The sequence below is a fragment of the Bombina bombina genome, chromosome 2 (genome assembly GCF_027579735.1).
Source record: "Bombina bombina isolate aBomBom1 chromosome 2, aBomBom1.pri, whole genome shotgun sequence".
Taxonomy (NCBI): domain Eukaryota; kingdom Metazoa; phylum Chordata; class Amphibia; order Anura; family Bombinatoridae; genus Bombina; species Bombina bombina.
In genome coordinates, this window is record NC_069500.1 from 240648707 (window position 1) to 240665777 (window position 17071).

Consider the following 17071-nt stretch of genomic DNA (forward strand, 5'->3'; position numbering starts at 1 on the left):
ATGAGAAGTTTTAAAAGACCTTTTACGCTTACTAGAAGGAGGAATAACAGACATAGCCTTCTTAATGGATTTAGAAACAAAATCTCTTATGTTAACAGGAACACTCTGAGTATTAGATGTTGATGGAACAGCAACAGGTAATGTAACATTACTAAAGGAAATATTATCTGCATTAACAAGTTTGTCATGACATTCATTACAAACAACAGCTGGAGGAACAGATACCACAAGTTTACAGCAAATACACTTAACTTTGGTAGATCCAACATCAGGCAGCGATTTTCCAGAAGTATCTTCTGATTCAGGGTCCATCTGAGACATCTTGCAATATGTAATAGAAAAAACAACATATAAAGCAAAATTGATCAAATTCCTTAAATGACAGTTTCAGGAATGGGAAAAAATGCCAGTGAACAAGCTTCTAGCAACCAGAAGCAAATAAACAATGAGACTTAAATAATGTGGAGACAATAATGACGCCCATATTTTTTAGCGCCAAAAAAGACTCCCACATTATTTGGCGCCTAAATGCTTTTAGCGCCAAAAATGACGCCACATCCGGTAACGCCGACACTTTTGGCGCAAAAACGTCAAAAAATGACGCAACTTCCGGTGACAAGAACGACGCCGGAAATAACAAAGAATTTTTTGCGCCAAAAAAGTCTGCGCCAAAAATGACGCAATAAAATGAAGCATTTTCAGCCCCCGCGAGCCTAACAGCCCACAGGGAAAAAAGTCAAATTTTAAGGTAAGAGAAAAATTGATTATTCAAATGCATTATCCCAAATAATGAAACTGACTGTCTGAAATAAGGAATATTGAACATCCTGAATCAAGGCAAATAAATGTTTAAACACAAATATTTAGAACTTTATATAAAAGTGCCCAACCATAGCTTAGAGTGTCACAAAAATAAGACTTACTTACCCCAGGACACTCATCTACATGTAGTAGAAAGCCAAACCAGTACTGAAACGAGAATCAGTAGAGGTAATGGTATATATAAGAGTATATCGTCGATCTGAAAAGGGAGGTAAGAGATGAATCTCTACGACCGATAACAGAGAACCTATGAAATAGACCCCGTAGAAGGAGATCATTGAATTCAAATAGGCAATACTCTCTTCACATCCCTCTGACATTCACTGCACGCTGAGAGGAAAACCGGGCTCCAACCTGCTGCGGAGCGCATATCAACGTAGAATCTAGCACAAACTTACTTCACCACCTCCACAGGAGGCAAAGTTTGTAAAACTGATTTGTGGGTGTGGTGAGGGGTGTATTTATAGGCATTTTGAGGTTTGGGAAACTTTGCCCCTCCTGGTAGGAATGTATATCCCATACGTCACTAGCTCATGGACTCTTACTAATTACATGAAAGAAAACAGATAAGCTAAGGATGTCTGGTCTTTCTGCAGACACAGCCCAGTTAAATGGTTTGTTTTCAATTTGCAAAAACAGCTAATTCATATACAAAAATTAACCTAATGTGGCAATTTCCTATACATTTTAAACTCTGCAGCTGGTATAAGTCAATAGAAACACATTAAGGGAAAACCATTTTACAGTACAATGTTCCTTTTAAAAAAAAAATCAGTAGATAATGATTTATAGGGATCTAGGAACATAAATTTCTTCAACCAAACAGGATAAAAGAAATTCTCTCTCATCCGGCACAATTATTTACTTACTATCATTGCTTTTTTGTTTTTCCCCAACTTGGACACTACATGAAGAGGGTTTTAAAGTATAGCTTGCCAAAGCCAGGAGCCAGACGGTTACAACTCTTAGAATTTTAATTCTGACGCCTATGTTTTTTAATTATTCTGCATGACAGCAACAAAATACTTCTTCTTTGTTTCAGGCTGTTTTCAACAGAATTATACTGTTGTTTACTAAACTACTGACATAGGTGTATTTTCTAACTACCCCAAGTGTTTAACAATTAGTTGCTTTAGAAGAAGTAAAAACATCAAAATGGTAAAATTTAGTAAAGGTAAGTAAGGAAGACCAAGTAGCTGCCTTGCAAATTTAATCAACAGATGCATGCCTCATTTTAAAGGCCCATGAAGTAGCAACTGATCTGTTAGAATGGGCAATAATCTGTTTAGGAGGAGAATGACCCGTCTCCAAGTAAGCTTGATGAATCAAAAGCTTCAACCAAGAGGCAAACTTAACGTCAGTAGCCTTCTAACCCTTTCTGGAACCAGAAAAATTAACAAACAAGCTAAATACTTAGTAGCCTGTATATAGAACTTCAAAGCTCTGACTACATCCAAATTATGGAGAAGCCTCTCCTTAGAAAATTTGAATATCCAAATCATGGTTTCAAAAGGAGATACCTGCAAAACTCTTAAAATCAAATTAAGATTCCATAGAGGAGACAGTGGTTTAATAATTGGCCTAATCCTTACTAAAACCTAGACAAAACTCTAAATATCCAGAAAATTAGCAATTTTCTTATTAAACAGGACAGAAAGAGCAGAACTCTGGACCTTTAAAAACTAGAAGATAAATACTTATACAAACCGTCATGAAGATATTGTTGAAATCTAGGAATTCTAAAAGAATGCCAACTGAACGCATGCCCCACACACCATAAAATGAAAACGTTCCAAACCGTGTGATAAATTTTCCTTGTCACAGGTTTACAGTCTGAATCAAAGTTTCAATGACAGAATCAGAAAAACCTCTCTGCCTTAAAACTAAGCATTCAATTTCCAAGCTATCAAGTTTAGAGACTTCAGATCCTGATGAAAAAATTGGACTTTGAGACAGAAGGAAGATGCAACGGCGGACAACTGGATATCTGCATCAGATCTGCAAACCAAGTTCTGTGAGGCCAAGCTGGAGCAATCAGAATTACGGATGACACCTCCAGCTTGATCTTAGCTATTACCCTTGGTAACAGAAAAAGAGGGAAAATAAAGGCCACATGATACGACCAAGGGGCTACTAGAGAATCCACAAACTCTGATTAAGGATCCCTGGGGGAACTTGTTTTTTTAAACAAGAAGCCGTTAGAACTACTTCTGGAAGACACCATATGTCCACAATCTGACTGAAGACTTCAAGATGAAGAGACCATTCCCCTGAAAGAAGGGATTGGCGACTGAGAAAGTCTGTCTCCCAATTGCTAACCCCTGAAATTTGAACTGCAGAAATTATACAAAAATTGCTCTGTGCAAAAGTTAGAAAATGAGAAACCTCCCTCATCGGCAGGGAACTGCGAGTTCCCCCTTGATACTGATGTACGCTATTGCTGTGAAATTGTCAAACTGAAAACTTAGATTAGACTCTCTTTTCAAAAAATGCCAGAACAAAAGTGCTCTGAAAACTGCAAAAAGTTTCAGAATATTTATGGGTAAACAGTTTTGGAAGTGACCTAACACCCTGGGCCCTCTGCAACACCCAGACTGAACCCTAACCAGAAAAACTTGAATGTCAAGATTATTGTCTAATTTAGGCGGACAAAGGATGCCCCCAGGGATCAATGACATCCACCAAGAAAGGGATTACTTTGTCTTGGCATCTAAATTAATAGTCAACAGAGTAATCCCTGCATCACTGATAAGGCATACAAAGCTGAAGAGGCCACATGTCAAACTGAGCAAAAGGGATAACATCTGTAGCTGCTATCATCAGACCTAAAACTTCCATACAAAGATCTACAGAAGGAGAAGTGATTGACTAAGAAATTGCACAAGCTGAAAGTAACTTCATCCTTCTCTGATCTGTCAAAGAGAGAGTCATAGAGACTGATGATTACACTCAGAGAAGTAAGCCTGGACTAAGGGGGTGGAAAACTTTATGTAAAGTTTAGTTTCTAACCATGCTCTTGAAGAAACAACATAAGTCTGTTGGTATGAGATATAGCTAAATGTAAAAATGGAGCCTGTACCAAGGTATTGTCCAGGTAAGTAACCACCAAAACAACCTGAGCTCTTATCACCAATAATAGAGATCCCAGAACTTTCTTAAAGATACTGGGAACAGTAGCCAGACCAAACATTAAACTAAAAATGCTTGTCCAGGGATGAAAATCTTACTTACTGACTTACTTATTATGATCCCGGTGAATAGGGATATGAAGATAAGCATCCTTCAAATCTATTGTGGACATGAACTGTCCCAGATGAACAAGAGGAAGAATAGTCCAAATTGCCTCCATCTTGAAAGAAGGAACCCTGAGAAACTTGTTTAAAGTTTTCAAATCCAGAACAGCCCTGAAAGTTCCTTCTTCCTTGGGTACAATAAAAAAGTTGGAAAAGAAACCCTGACCCTGTTCCGATTCTGGAACTAGATCTAGTACACACATATATATTCCAGATCTAAAATCGACTGAAAAAACAAAATTTATGCTTACCTGATAAATGTATTTCTTTTTTGACACGATGAGTCCACGGATCATCTCAATTACTAATGGGATATTCTCCTCCTGGTCAGCAGGAGGCGGCAAAGAGCACCACAGCAGAGCTGTTAAATAGCTCCTCCCTTTCCTCCACTCCAGTCATTCAACAGAAGTTAGGAAGAGAAAGGAAAAGCCAAGGTGCAGAGGTGTCTGAAGTTTACAATAACCTATAACCTGTCTCAATAACAGGGCAGGCCGTGGACTCAATGTGTCAAAAAATAAATACATTTATCAGGTAAGCATACATTTTGTTTTCTTTTTTAGGACACGATGAGTCCACAGATCATCTCAATTACTAATGGGATCCAATACCAAAGCTAGAGTACACAGATGATACGGGAGGGACAAGACAGGGAAGCTAAACGGAAGGCACCATAACTTAAAGAACCTTTCTCCCAAAAGCATCCTCAGCTGAGGCAAAAGTATCAAACTTATAACATTTTGAAAAGGTGTGAAGAGAGGACCAAGTAGCAGCTTTGCAAATCTGTTCCACAGAAGCCTCATTTTTGAATGCCCAAGAGGAAGAAACAGCCCTCGTGGAATGAGCCGTAACTCTCTCTGGAGGTTGTTGTCCAGCAGTCTCATATGCAAAACGGATGATACTCTTCAGCCAAAAAGAAAGGGAAGTAGCCGTAGCTTTCTGACCCTTGCGTTTCCCTGAAAAAAACACAAAAAAAAGAGGAAGACTGACGAAAGTCCTTAGTCGCCTGAAGGTAATACTTTAAAGCACGAACCACGTCCAAATTATGCAAAAGTCGTTCCTTCTGAGAAGAGGGATTAGGACACAAGGAGGGAACAACAATTTCCTGATTAATATTCCTGACAGAAACAACCTTAGGAAGAAAACCCAACTTAGTACGCAAAACAACCTTATCCGAATGGAAGATAAGATAAGGAGACTCACACTGCAATGCCAAGAGTTCCGAAACCCTACGAGCAGAGGAAATTGCAACAAGAAATAAAACTTTCTAGGATAACAAATTAACATCTAAAGAATGCATAGGCTCAAACGGAGGCAGTTGAAGAATATTAAGAACTAAATTCAGACTCCAAGGAGGAGTAACTGGTTTGAATACAGGCCGGATCCTGACCAAGGCCTGACAAAGAGACTGAACATCTGGAACATCTGCCAAACGTTTATGCAACAAAATAGATAAGGCAGAGATTTGACCCTTCAAAGAACTGGCCGATAATCCTTTCTCCAACCCTTCTTGGAGAAAAGACAAAATCCTAGGAATCCTAACTCTACTCCATGAGTAACCTTTGGATTCACACCAATAAAGATATTTACGCCATATCTTATAATGAACTCATCTGGTCACAGGCTTACGAGCCTGGATCATAGTCTCAATGACCGATTCCGAAAAACCCTGTTTAAACAGAATTAAGCATTCAATCTCCAAGCAGTCAGCTTCAGAGAAACTAGATTTGGATGAAGGGCCCTTGAATTAGAAGGTCCTTCCTCAGCGGAAGACTCCGAGGAGGTAGAGATGACATGTCCACCAGATCTGCATACCAAATCCTGCGACTCCAGGCCAATGCAATGAGAATCACTGGTGCCTTCTCCTGTTTGATTCGAGCAATCACCTGAGGAAGAAGCGCAAATAGAGGGAACAGGTATGCTAGATTGAAGGTCCAAGAACCGCCAAGGCATCTATTATCTCCGCCTGGGGATCCCTGGACCTCGATCCGTATCTTGGAAGCTTGGCATTCTGACGCAATGCCATGAGATCTAACTCCGGCTGACCCCACTTGCAAATCAGGCTGAAAAACACCTCCGGATGAAGTTCCCACTCCCCTGGATGAAAGGTCTGTCTGCTCAAGAAGTAAGCTTCCCAATTGTTTACCCCGGGAATGTGGATCGCCGACAGACAACAAGAGTGAGTTTCCGCCCATCGAATTATCTTGGATACCTCTCTCATCGCTAAGGAACTCCTCGTTCCTCCCTGATGATTGATGTAAGCTACTGACGTTAATTAGATTGTCCAACTGGAACCTGATAAACTGGACCGAGGCTAACTGAGGCCAGGTCAGAAGAGTATTGTAGATCGCTCTCAACTCCAGAATGTTTATGGGAAGAACGGACTCTGACCGAGTCCAAACTCCCTGAGCCTTTAGAGAACCCCAAACTGCTCCCCACCCCAGGAGGCTGGCGTCAATTGCCCAAGATGTACTGCGAAAGCAGGTTCCCTGGGAGAGATGATCCAGAGACAACCACCATAGAAGAGAATCTCTTGTCTCCTGCTCCAGAAGAATTAGGAGAGACAAATTGGTATAATCTCCGTTCCATTGTCTGAGCATGCTTAATGGCAGAGGACGGAGATGAAACCGAGCAAATGGAATGATGTCCATTGCCGCCACCATCAGACCGACTACCTCCATACACTGAGCCACTGATGGCCGGGGAATGGACTGAAGGACTCGGCAAGTGTCTGCAATCTTTGATTTCCTGACTTCCGTCAGAAAAATCTTCATTGACAGAGAGTCTATTACAGTTCCTAGGAAAGTTACCCTTGTGCTTGGGACAAGAGAACTCTTTTTCCACCCGTGAGAGCGAAGGAAAGACAATACTATGCTCAAGTGGGATTCCGCTAGATGGAAGGACTGAGCCTGAACTAGAATGTTGTCCAGATAGGGTGCCACAGCAATGCCTCAAGAACGAAGCACCGCTAACAGAGACCCCAGAACCTTTGTGAACACTCTGGGAGCAGTGGCAAGATAGGAAGAGCCACAAACTGAAAGTGTTTGTCCAGAAAAGTGAATCTTAGGAACTTGTGATGGTTCTTGTGAATGGGAACATGCAAGTACGCGTCCTTTAGGTCCACTGCTGCCATTAATTGACCCTCCTGGACCAAGGGAAGAATGGAACGAATAGTTTCCATCTTGAAGGATGGTACCCTGAGAAACTTGTTTAGACTCTTGAGGTCTAAAATGGGCCTGAAAGTTCCCTCCTTTTTTGGAACCACAAATAGGTTGGAGTAAAACCCCTGACCCTGTTCCTGCAGAGGAACGGGAGTAATCACTCCCAGATCAGAGAGGTCTCTTACAGCCTCTCTTTTTGTCTGGTCTGCAGACAATCTTGAAAGAAGAAACCTTCCCCTGGGAGGAAAACTTCTGAAATCCAACTGATATCCCTTGGACACAATTTCTAGTGCCCAGGGATCCTGAACATCCCAAATCCAGTCTTGAACGAAAAAGGAAAGTCTGCCCTCTACTAGATCCGATCCCGGATCGGGGGCAGGACCTTCATGCTGACTTGGATTCAACGGTAGGCTTCTTAGCCTGTTTACCCTTATTCCAAGGTTGGCTGGATCTCCATGCCGACTTGGGTTGATCCTGTTTGACAACTTAAGATGAGGAACTTTCCCTGAAATTACGAAAGGAATGAAAATTACTCTTGCGGCCCTTCGACTTATTTCTCTTATCCTGAGGGAGAAAATGGCCTTTGCCTCCCGAGATGTCAGAAATAATTTCCGATAGACCAGGTCCAAATAAGGTCTTCCCCTTATATGGAATAGCTAAAAGCTTTGACTTAGAAGAAACATCTGCAGACTAAGGCTTCAGCCATAAGGCTCTGCGGGCCAAAATAGAAAAACCTGATATCTTAGCTCCCAATTTGATAATTTGAAGGGAAGCGTCTGTGATAAAGGAATTAGTTAACTTGAGGGCCTGTATCCTATCTTGAATCTCATCCAAGGATGTCTCTGTTCTGAGAGCATCAGATAAGGCATCAAACCAGTATGCAGCTGCACTGGTGACAGTAGCGATATTCACAGCCGGTTTCAATTGAAGAACCTTGTGTACGTACATCCTCTTAAGAAGACCCTCCAATTTTTTATCCATTGGATCTTTGAACGCACAACTATCCTCTATGGGAATAGTAGTCCTCTTGGCTAAAGTGGAAATAGCCCCTTCCACTTTAGGTACAGTTTGCCAAGCCTGCTTAATAGAGTCGGCTATGGGAAACATTTTCTTAAAAATAGGAGATGGAGGAAAAGGAATACCCGGTTTCTCCCACTCCTTAGCAATAATCTCAGAAGCACGGTCAGGAACCGGAAAAACATCAGACGAGGAAGGAACCTCGAAATATCTATTCAACTTACTGGACTTCTTAGGAACAACCATAACTGTGGAGTCGCTATCATCCAAGGTAGCTAAAACCTCCTTAAGCAATAGACGAAGGTGTTCCAGTTTAAACCGAAAAGATACTACCTCAGTATCAGTGAGAGATACACCTTCATAATCTGAAATCTCTCCATCAGAAGCTACCATAGCTTCAACCTCCTCAGGAATCTGAGAGGAAGATTCCAAAATAGCAACAATGGCATCAGAAACCTTGCTAACTGAATGACCTGTTTGCCTTTTATGTTTACCCTGCAACATGGGAAAATCAGAAAGCGCATCAGAAATGGTAAAGACATCAGAGAAGCGATGTCTTTTAAAGTAACTCCAGTGGTAGTTACAGAGGAGACGCAGGGCACTGCTTGTGAGGGTGGTAACACCTGAAACTCCCGAGGAGAAAGTTGTGGCATACAATGTTCATCATAAGAATCCTGAACAACATCCCCCTTAGAAGAAGTTGGCCCAGAATTTTTTTTATTTTTAAAACTTATAGTTCTCTCTATACACATAGGACAGAAAGGAATTGAAGGTTCCACAAAAGCATTCCCGCACAAAGAACAAGAAACCATTTGCACAGACCCTTGATCCATCCTTGCTCACACCAAACTAAATTTTCTCAAGAGAAAGGCGCGCACGGGAACGGAAGGACCACCCAATGTAGGCGTGATTCAACAAGTTCCATACACAAACATTCTTCAGGAAAATAAAAGCCCCAAATAGACTGCTCATATAAATAAAACACATGCTAATAAACTTGCCACAGACCAGCCCTCACCAGTGCCCCACAAATAACTGTCCAGCACTCCCTCAAGAAACAAGAAATAAAGTGCCAAATACATAAGATGCCCCCATGATTTGAAGCTCCTATATGCTAAAATAAAAAAAGGTAATAGTGTGTGCCCCTCTTGTTCTGAGCTTTGTCCTGTGCCCCCAGAAAAAGAAAAAAAGCACTTACCTCTTAATACTGCCTAATAGCAAGGCAGTTCGCAGGTTTGAGAGGTCCTCTTCCTCACATAGTCCTGCAGAAAAATAAAGACTGAGTCATGTCCCTCAGACTGTAGAAAGGTAGGGCAGTAAATATGGGAGGCGCAGTGAGAATTATGTCCCACAAGTTCCCATTACTTTAAAGCCACCAAAGCTCTACTGTAGAGACAGAAATAGAATACGGCTATACCCTAGGACAAAGTAGCACAATTTTGCACTACTTTAAAAAAATAACAAACTCTTGATTGAAGCAACTAATCTAACACCTCAGTTTGCCACTTCCTATCACTAACGCAGGCAAAGAGAATGACTGGAGTGGGAGGAAAGGGAGGAGCTATTTAACAGCTCTGCTGTGGTGCTCTTTGCCGCCTCCTGCTGACCAGGAGGAGAATATCCCATTGGTAATTGAGATGATCCGTGGACTCATCGTGTCCTAAAAAAGAAAATGCACTTGCCTTTACATGATTCTTTGGAACATGAGAAAGAAGAAACCTTCTCCTTATTGGGAAACAATTTTCAGAACCCATGGATCTTGAACAGAATGAAAACAGGATCTTGATCGGGGGCAGCACTTTAATGCAGATTTGGTAGAGCAAGTTTCTTGGACTGTTTAGACCTGTTCCTGTTAGGGTTTGTCTTACAGGAAGAACCCTGCTTCTGAGATAAAGAGGAGGATTTCTGGTTCTTAGCTTGATGAAAGCAATGAAAATGGAACGCTAAGCTTAGCAAACAAACTTAATTATATCAGATAAACTAGCAGAAGGAGCATCAGCATCAACCATCTAACACTTACTTGGATGGGGCATAGCCACCAACATCTCAGAAATAGCAGAGCATACAAAATCTTTAAATCTTGGAGCAAAATCCGAAGAACTCCCTTATGTAGAACAAACAGAGGGAGTACAGATTCCCTTAGAAGCAAGAGCAGCATTTGACTGATTAGAATTCATAAGGTGAACCAAAAATGATTTGCAAAGATAAGCAGGTGGAAATCATAACCAGCTTGCAAAAAAACATCTTTAATATTAGTAGGAAATGATCTAGTTTCTGAGGTACTAGTATTAACAGACGAGGGGACAGAATGAGTCTATGAATAAGCTCCTCTAGGGGGCGCAAAACGCGTGAGTGTTGCACTCTGTTTGGCCTCCATGTCTTGTTGTGAACTTTATTTTTAAATTTTGCCAATAAATGCTGTTTTTACTTTTTTGACACACTTGGCAGTGCCTGCACTTTGTTCTTATGGGAGATAATCAGTATGTTCCATAAAGAAGAAAATACACAGGCAGTAATAAGTCAATAAAAAAATACTATGATTTAAACAAAATGAAGGCAGAGGATAAATAAAAAACCTTATACTCAAATAAGCAGCTCTTAGAAGTAATGAAAATCTTACCCACTCACAGGAGGCCAAAGCAGACTTCAGGAGCATTAAATCTCCAAAGCATCAGATGAGTGCTAATCCAGACTGCAACCAAACATACATACGCATAAAAAAACTAAGTGTGCGAAAAGTCAAAGCGCGCTAAAAACCTGTCACACCAACATCAAATAGCGCCCACAGAAGCACACACAAGTGTAATGAAAAAGGGTGTGCGAAAACCAAAGCACTCTGAATAGCACGCCTAATGGAGCGCGCACAACAAGCAAACTAAAAGGCACGAAAAGCTAACACGCACCAAGTAACTGACATTAAAACTGACGGGTTGAAAAGCACTTAACCCCTTGAGTGCTAACGACGGCTCTGAGCCATCGCAGAGTTTCCCACTCAGGTGCTAATGACGGCTCAGAGCCGTCGCTAGCACTCTCCCACCTTGAGGGAGATCTGGGGTCTCCCACCCGCTCCTACCCCGGCGATCGGGCATGTATAGTGACAGGCATCACCAGGGCTTCACGTTTTGCGTGGTGACGTTACGCGCAATGATGTGATGACATCACTGCGCAACTTTATTTTAAAAAAGTGCAAACAAATAAGAGCGCAAACTCCGACTCATGTGTAGTTTTATTAAGCACACAATAAGCGCTAACATAAATGCACTTACTAGAATTAAAATGATAATACGCCTGTCAAATCATCAAGTCCACTGAGCTCCTGCAAGTGATCTAGGCCCCTTCAAAATGTGATGGTTCCTGATACGAAAGAAATTTCAATTCAACCTCTTGAGAAAGCCCGACCGGCGTGGGGGGAAATGCGTTGAGAAGCTTACATTCCTGATCTTGGTTGCGGTGATAAACGGCCCACGGTGATCCTGTCAAGATCGTTGATTCGTAGCAGGAACCATCGAATTTTGAAGGGGCCTAGATCACTCGCAGGAGCTCAGTGAACTTTATGATTTGACAGGCGTATTATTATTTTAATTCTAGTAAGTGCATTTATGTTGTGCTTATTGTGTGCTTAATAAAACTACACTTGAGTTGGAGTTTGCGCTCTATACAGCTTTTTTTTTTTTTTAAAAGTATAGTTTTCCTTATTTATAAATAACATTGCACCAATTTTCAGACTCCTAAACAAGCCCTAAAGTTTTAGGAAAATACTGATGCATACCTACTCCAGCTTGCTCCTGTTTGTGTAGAGAGTCTTTTTATATGCAGAGGAAGGGGGAGAAGGGGAGTGCCTGTTTTTCAGTGGGTGTTCCAGCTAATCTTTTTAACAGTGCTAAACTGGGAGCTTCTAATTAAGTTTTTAACAGTTTTATACTGGATTTTTATATTAGTATCTGTGCATATTATTCTTTATAGTAATGTCTATTACATGCAGTTAAATGAAAATTAGTGTATATTGTCCCTTTAAAGGGCCATAATACCCAAATGTTTAAACACTTGAAAGTGATGCAGCATAGCTGTAAAAAGCTGATTAGAAAATATCACCTGAACATCTCTATGTAAAAAAGAAAGATATTTTACCTCAAAAGTTCCTCAGTAGCCACCTCCCATTGTAAATTATTTCTAAGCAGCATTTTAGTGTGTTTGTCCTGGGACATCTGAAGGGACTAGCATCGTGCACTCTCATATTATTTCACCAATAAAGGAAGCTTACTATGAAATCTCATGAGAGTTAAGTCAAATCTCATGAAATCACAGTAAGAGTTCATGACCTCAGCACTGCTGATGCTGATTGGCTGCTGTTCATTTCTTCATTTTTTTAATTTTTTTTACCTGCAGCTGGGAGCAGCTGAGTATAACTTTTTACACAGAACTGACTCTGCTGAGCTGAGGAAATTGTGAGGTAAAATCTCTTCCTTTTTTACATAGAGATGCTCAGGTGATATTTTCCTGTCAGCTTTTTACAGTTATACTGCATCAGTTTCAAGTGATTTAGCATATGAGTATTATGTCCCTTTAAAGTAATGGTCCCCAGGCTATGATATACCCATATGTGAGTACCTACTAAAATCCTACAGGCCAAGCAGGTGCCAAACCTAAACCCCCTCACTTACCTGATAGGCACCTACACTACTAAACATACCATAAGCAGAGGAAAACTGCTTTCAGTAGCCATTCCAGTGCTGTACACATGACAGCAGAGAATCTAAATATATGGAGTATAACGTTGAACCAACAGGTGGAGGTTAGGGACTAGTCCATGCGACTAACTCCCATAGGGTGTTCTTGTGCCACTACCTATATTCCAAAGACATCCCTCTGTCAAAACAGTAGCTCTCTGAGGGGAAACTGGGCCTCAAATCAGATTGAGAACCCCTCTCACAAACACCGGAGCACCTCCCTTCTTCACCTTCCTTCCTGTGAATGCAAAGACAAGACTAATTTCCAGTAAGGTGGAAGGGGTTTTTTAAGGGCTCTTGGAGTTTTGGGATCTTTGCCTAATGATCAGGAGTATAATTCCCAGGAGTGATGGATTATGGACTCTCATAACCTTTATGAAAGAAAGTTAGGTTTCATAATACTTTAAATTAACAGAAATGCACACCTGGCCCATGAAATAGTAGCACATTAGCTGATAAGGAAAACTACAAGAGCTCTGCTGATGGCAATAGACCTCTTTTAGATGCAAAAAAAGGAAAATAGATCTTTTTAATGTCAATTTAAGGGAAAATGTATTTAAGGGAAAATTATAATTCACAGTTTACTTTTAAACATTACAGTGCTCTAACACAATATCCCCCAGAGTGCAGTGTATTAGTTTTGAACTCTAGTCTTTAGCAATATAATTAGGCTATTGTGTAAACAAATTAAAGGAAGAAAAGTGGGTAAATGTGAGGTGTTTGGCAGCAAGAACGAGTATTTTAGATATGGGAATCTAAAAAGGTCATGACAATTCCCAGAATTCTGATTATTTTACATAGGTCTACATACAAACACGTTTTTCTAGTTCCTAATAAGAATGAGACCTGCACCTCAATATTCTTACCACTTATTAAATTTTAAGTAAAACTGCCAACCCTTTTAATAAATTGTAGCAGATGAGTAAGAAATGTGGAGCATTCCTACCATTGACTCTATGTCAATAGAGTAAAATAAGTCTCTTGAGCCCAGATTAATAACATTTTTATTTTTACTTGTATACTATATATATATATTTATATTATACAAGTTAATATAAAAATGTTATTAATCTGGGCTCAAGAGACTTATTTTACTATTTGTTTCCAAAAAGCTTACTGCAATGAAAATATAAAAATAAAAAAAAGTTGCATCAAAGTATCTCTGCAAGAAAGAATGTTATTTATTTCTATAATACATAAGGCTGAAATCAATCTAACCCCAGAGAGAGAGGAATATCTGTAATGCTTTATGATTACAGGTTTCAAAGGGATGGTGCATCATGAAAATAACAGATACACAAATTGTGGGTCTATGATTAAATAAAGTAAATGTAATGAAGCACTAAAGTAGATCCCTGGGTAGCTGAGATTTTAAAGCTGAAAAAAATGTATGAAATACCATATCGTCCATATCCATGCTAAGATCCACCGCTGCAGCCCCAGCTTCTCCATTATTTTCATCAAGTTCAAATGCCTTTTTATAGCAGCCACGAGCCCGGCTTTTATCACCAGCTACATCTCTATAATAATGGCCCAGATAACAAAATGCAGCAGAAAGATATGGGTCAAATTTAGCAGCCTGCAAGGACAATGCAACAGAAGGTTAGAGATGTTCTTTTTGCAGATCTAAAGGTACAGGATACACAAAGTGCTTCACTGGTTGAGTGATTTTGCTAGTTTACTGGTTTTTAATAAGGAAGAGATTTACAAATAAGGTAAAGAAATTGGAGCAACAATAACATTAAATACAACACAGATATGCAGTATATAAGTACACACACACATATATATATATATATTATTATTATATATAGTATATTATATGTGTGTAGATAGATATATATATATATATATATAAAAGAAAAATGTGGTGCTACACCTCTAATCAATTTCTAAGAACAACAGTGCACACAGTCAGAAAAATAATATGAACCTAAGTTACAAAAAGATCATAGCCTGTGCGTCTAGTTTACACTTATGTGCCAGGCAACTTCAGAATAACTTTGCATTACTTCTTATGAACTGCAACCATTACAAAGACTGTGACTGATTTTTTCAATTGTGTGCCATCAGCATTCATTGTTTAGGATTGGACATTCATTTTTACAGAGTTCCAGCCAGCATCAAAAGTTTTTTCTGGGGCCCCGCCTGCCAATTTTATATTCAGTAACCGGTTACTTGAGTGTTTTTTGATACCATATGTGCTATATAGTTTATCATTGTGCCTGTTAGAGGCTTTCTATATCGCACCTATATAGTTAATTTAAGTATCATAGTTTCAGGTTCGATTGTGTTCCCTGTTCTGAGCTCTCTTGTTTTTAGTGGTGGGTTCTTTATTGTTGGGATTTGGATGGAGAATAGACGAGATCTAAAGGCCCTCCATTTTATCAAAGCTCAGAGGAATACTGGAGAAATTAAAACTGTATCTTTGAGTAACAATAATTAAGTAAAACCTGTGAACAAGCAGGTTAAATATCAGACATCTTAGCATTGCATAATCCATTATTGAGATTTTCTGACATGAAACTTCCAAGAGGATTACTCCAGAGTAATTCCTAAAAGAAAGTCCCTTTAAAGAGTGGTTTTAGGCTTGCTGTTATAGTAATGGTGAACAAGAACTTGTTGGCCATAATTACCATAATTAGGGGGGTATTGAATAGAAATACAATTATCTAGACAACAGCTTTAACCAAAGATCTGCAACTAAAGGTCACAAACTCTGTAGTTTTAGCAACCAAAACTAGAAGCATAAAATTATAATTTCTGATTAAAGCTAAATTGTAAAGAGTAAGCCCAGTTTTAATTAAGGGGATTGGGCAGCCGGCTGTTAAACTAAAACTATCCACACATTAATTAGGGGAACTATAAATGCCCCAGCAACATAAATATACCATTCAGTCTATTCAGTTGATACAAAAATTGTTAAAAGAAGAAAAATCTTTTAAAGAAAGCAGTAAATAATTATCATTTTCCTAGATATGTGATACTAATTTTTATAAAGACAGAATAAATACTGAAAAAATATATAAAACTTCTCCTATGGTATAAACTAATGAGATCAGATATCAAGCCAAACATGAAACAGGAAAATTTATCTAGCTCTAATCTGTTAATACTTCCTTGTTGGATTTAAATGCTTTATCTGTTTGCCAAACAGAAAAAAAAGGTCTTATGCTTCTTCTCTCTAAACCTAGCGGGAGAAAAGATCTCGGGTATAGCCCCTGACTGAAGAACATTCTAAATCAAATAAAATTTTGGAAGCTCTGTATTTATATAGTCTATGCATCTATACTATAATTGCATTTGTAACGCGTCCGTCGGTATCGACCAGTTGCGCACGCATCCTCAAAAGAATGTTGGCTGCGAGAGTCCACCTGGATGCAGCAAGAATCTTTCACCACCCTGCCATTTTCGAAATCCAACCGGATGTAGCGTAGGCAAACCAGAAGCCTAAAAAAAAGGAAAAAAAAACGCCCGCACGAAGTATAACAAAAAAAACAAACCTCCCGCAAACACCTAAACTGCAAATCCCCACATTGCAAAATAATAAAGTAATTAACCCCTAATCCGCAAATAACGTAATTAAAATATTAACCCCTAAACCGCCACCCCCCACATCGCAATAAACCTAATTAACATATTAGCCCCTAAACCGACAAACCCCCACATCACAATAAACCTAATTAACATATTAACCGCTAAACCTCCAAACCCCAACATTGCAATAAACCTAATTAACCTATTAACTCCTAAACCGCCAAACCTCCACAGCGCAAATAACTAATTTATTTACTAAGCCCCCTAACCTATCACTCCCTAAATTAACCCCAATACTAAGTTACACTTAAATAAAACCTAACATTAAATTACAAAAAAAATTATCTAAAATTACAAAAAATAAAAAAAATAAAATTAAGAAAAAAACTAAACAAAATTATCAAAAAATAAATAAACCTTATCCCTATGAAAATAAAAAAGCCCCCCAAAATAAAAACACCCCCTAATCTAAACTAAACTACCAATAGCCCTTAAAAGGGCCATTTGTAGGGCATTG

The 17071-nt window shown here is 39.4% G+C and overlaps 1 protein-coding gene across 2 annotated transcripts in view; it reads right to left on the minus strand.

Annotated features, from left to right (window-relative positions):
* SKIC3 (SKI3 subunit of superkiller complex) overlaps positions 1-17071 on the minus strand; it is a 403595-nt gene that overhangs the window by 273173 nt on the left and 113351 nt on the right. For both annotated transcript variants that reach the window (XM_053701496.1, XM_053701495.1), the window contains exon 15: positions 14417-14596. In XM_053701496.1, the coding sequence (XP_053557471.1) occupies positions 14417-14596 (180 nt within the window). The remainder of the gene's footprint in view (positions 1-14416; positions 14597-17071) is intronic.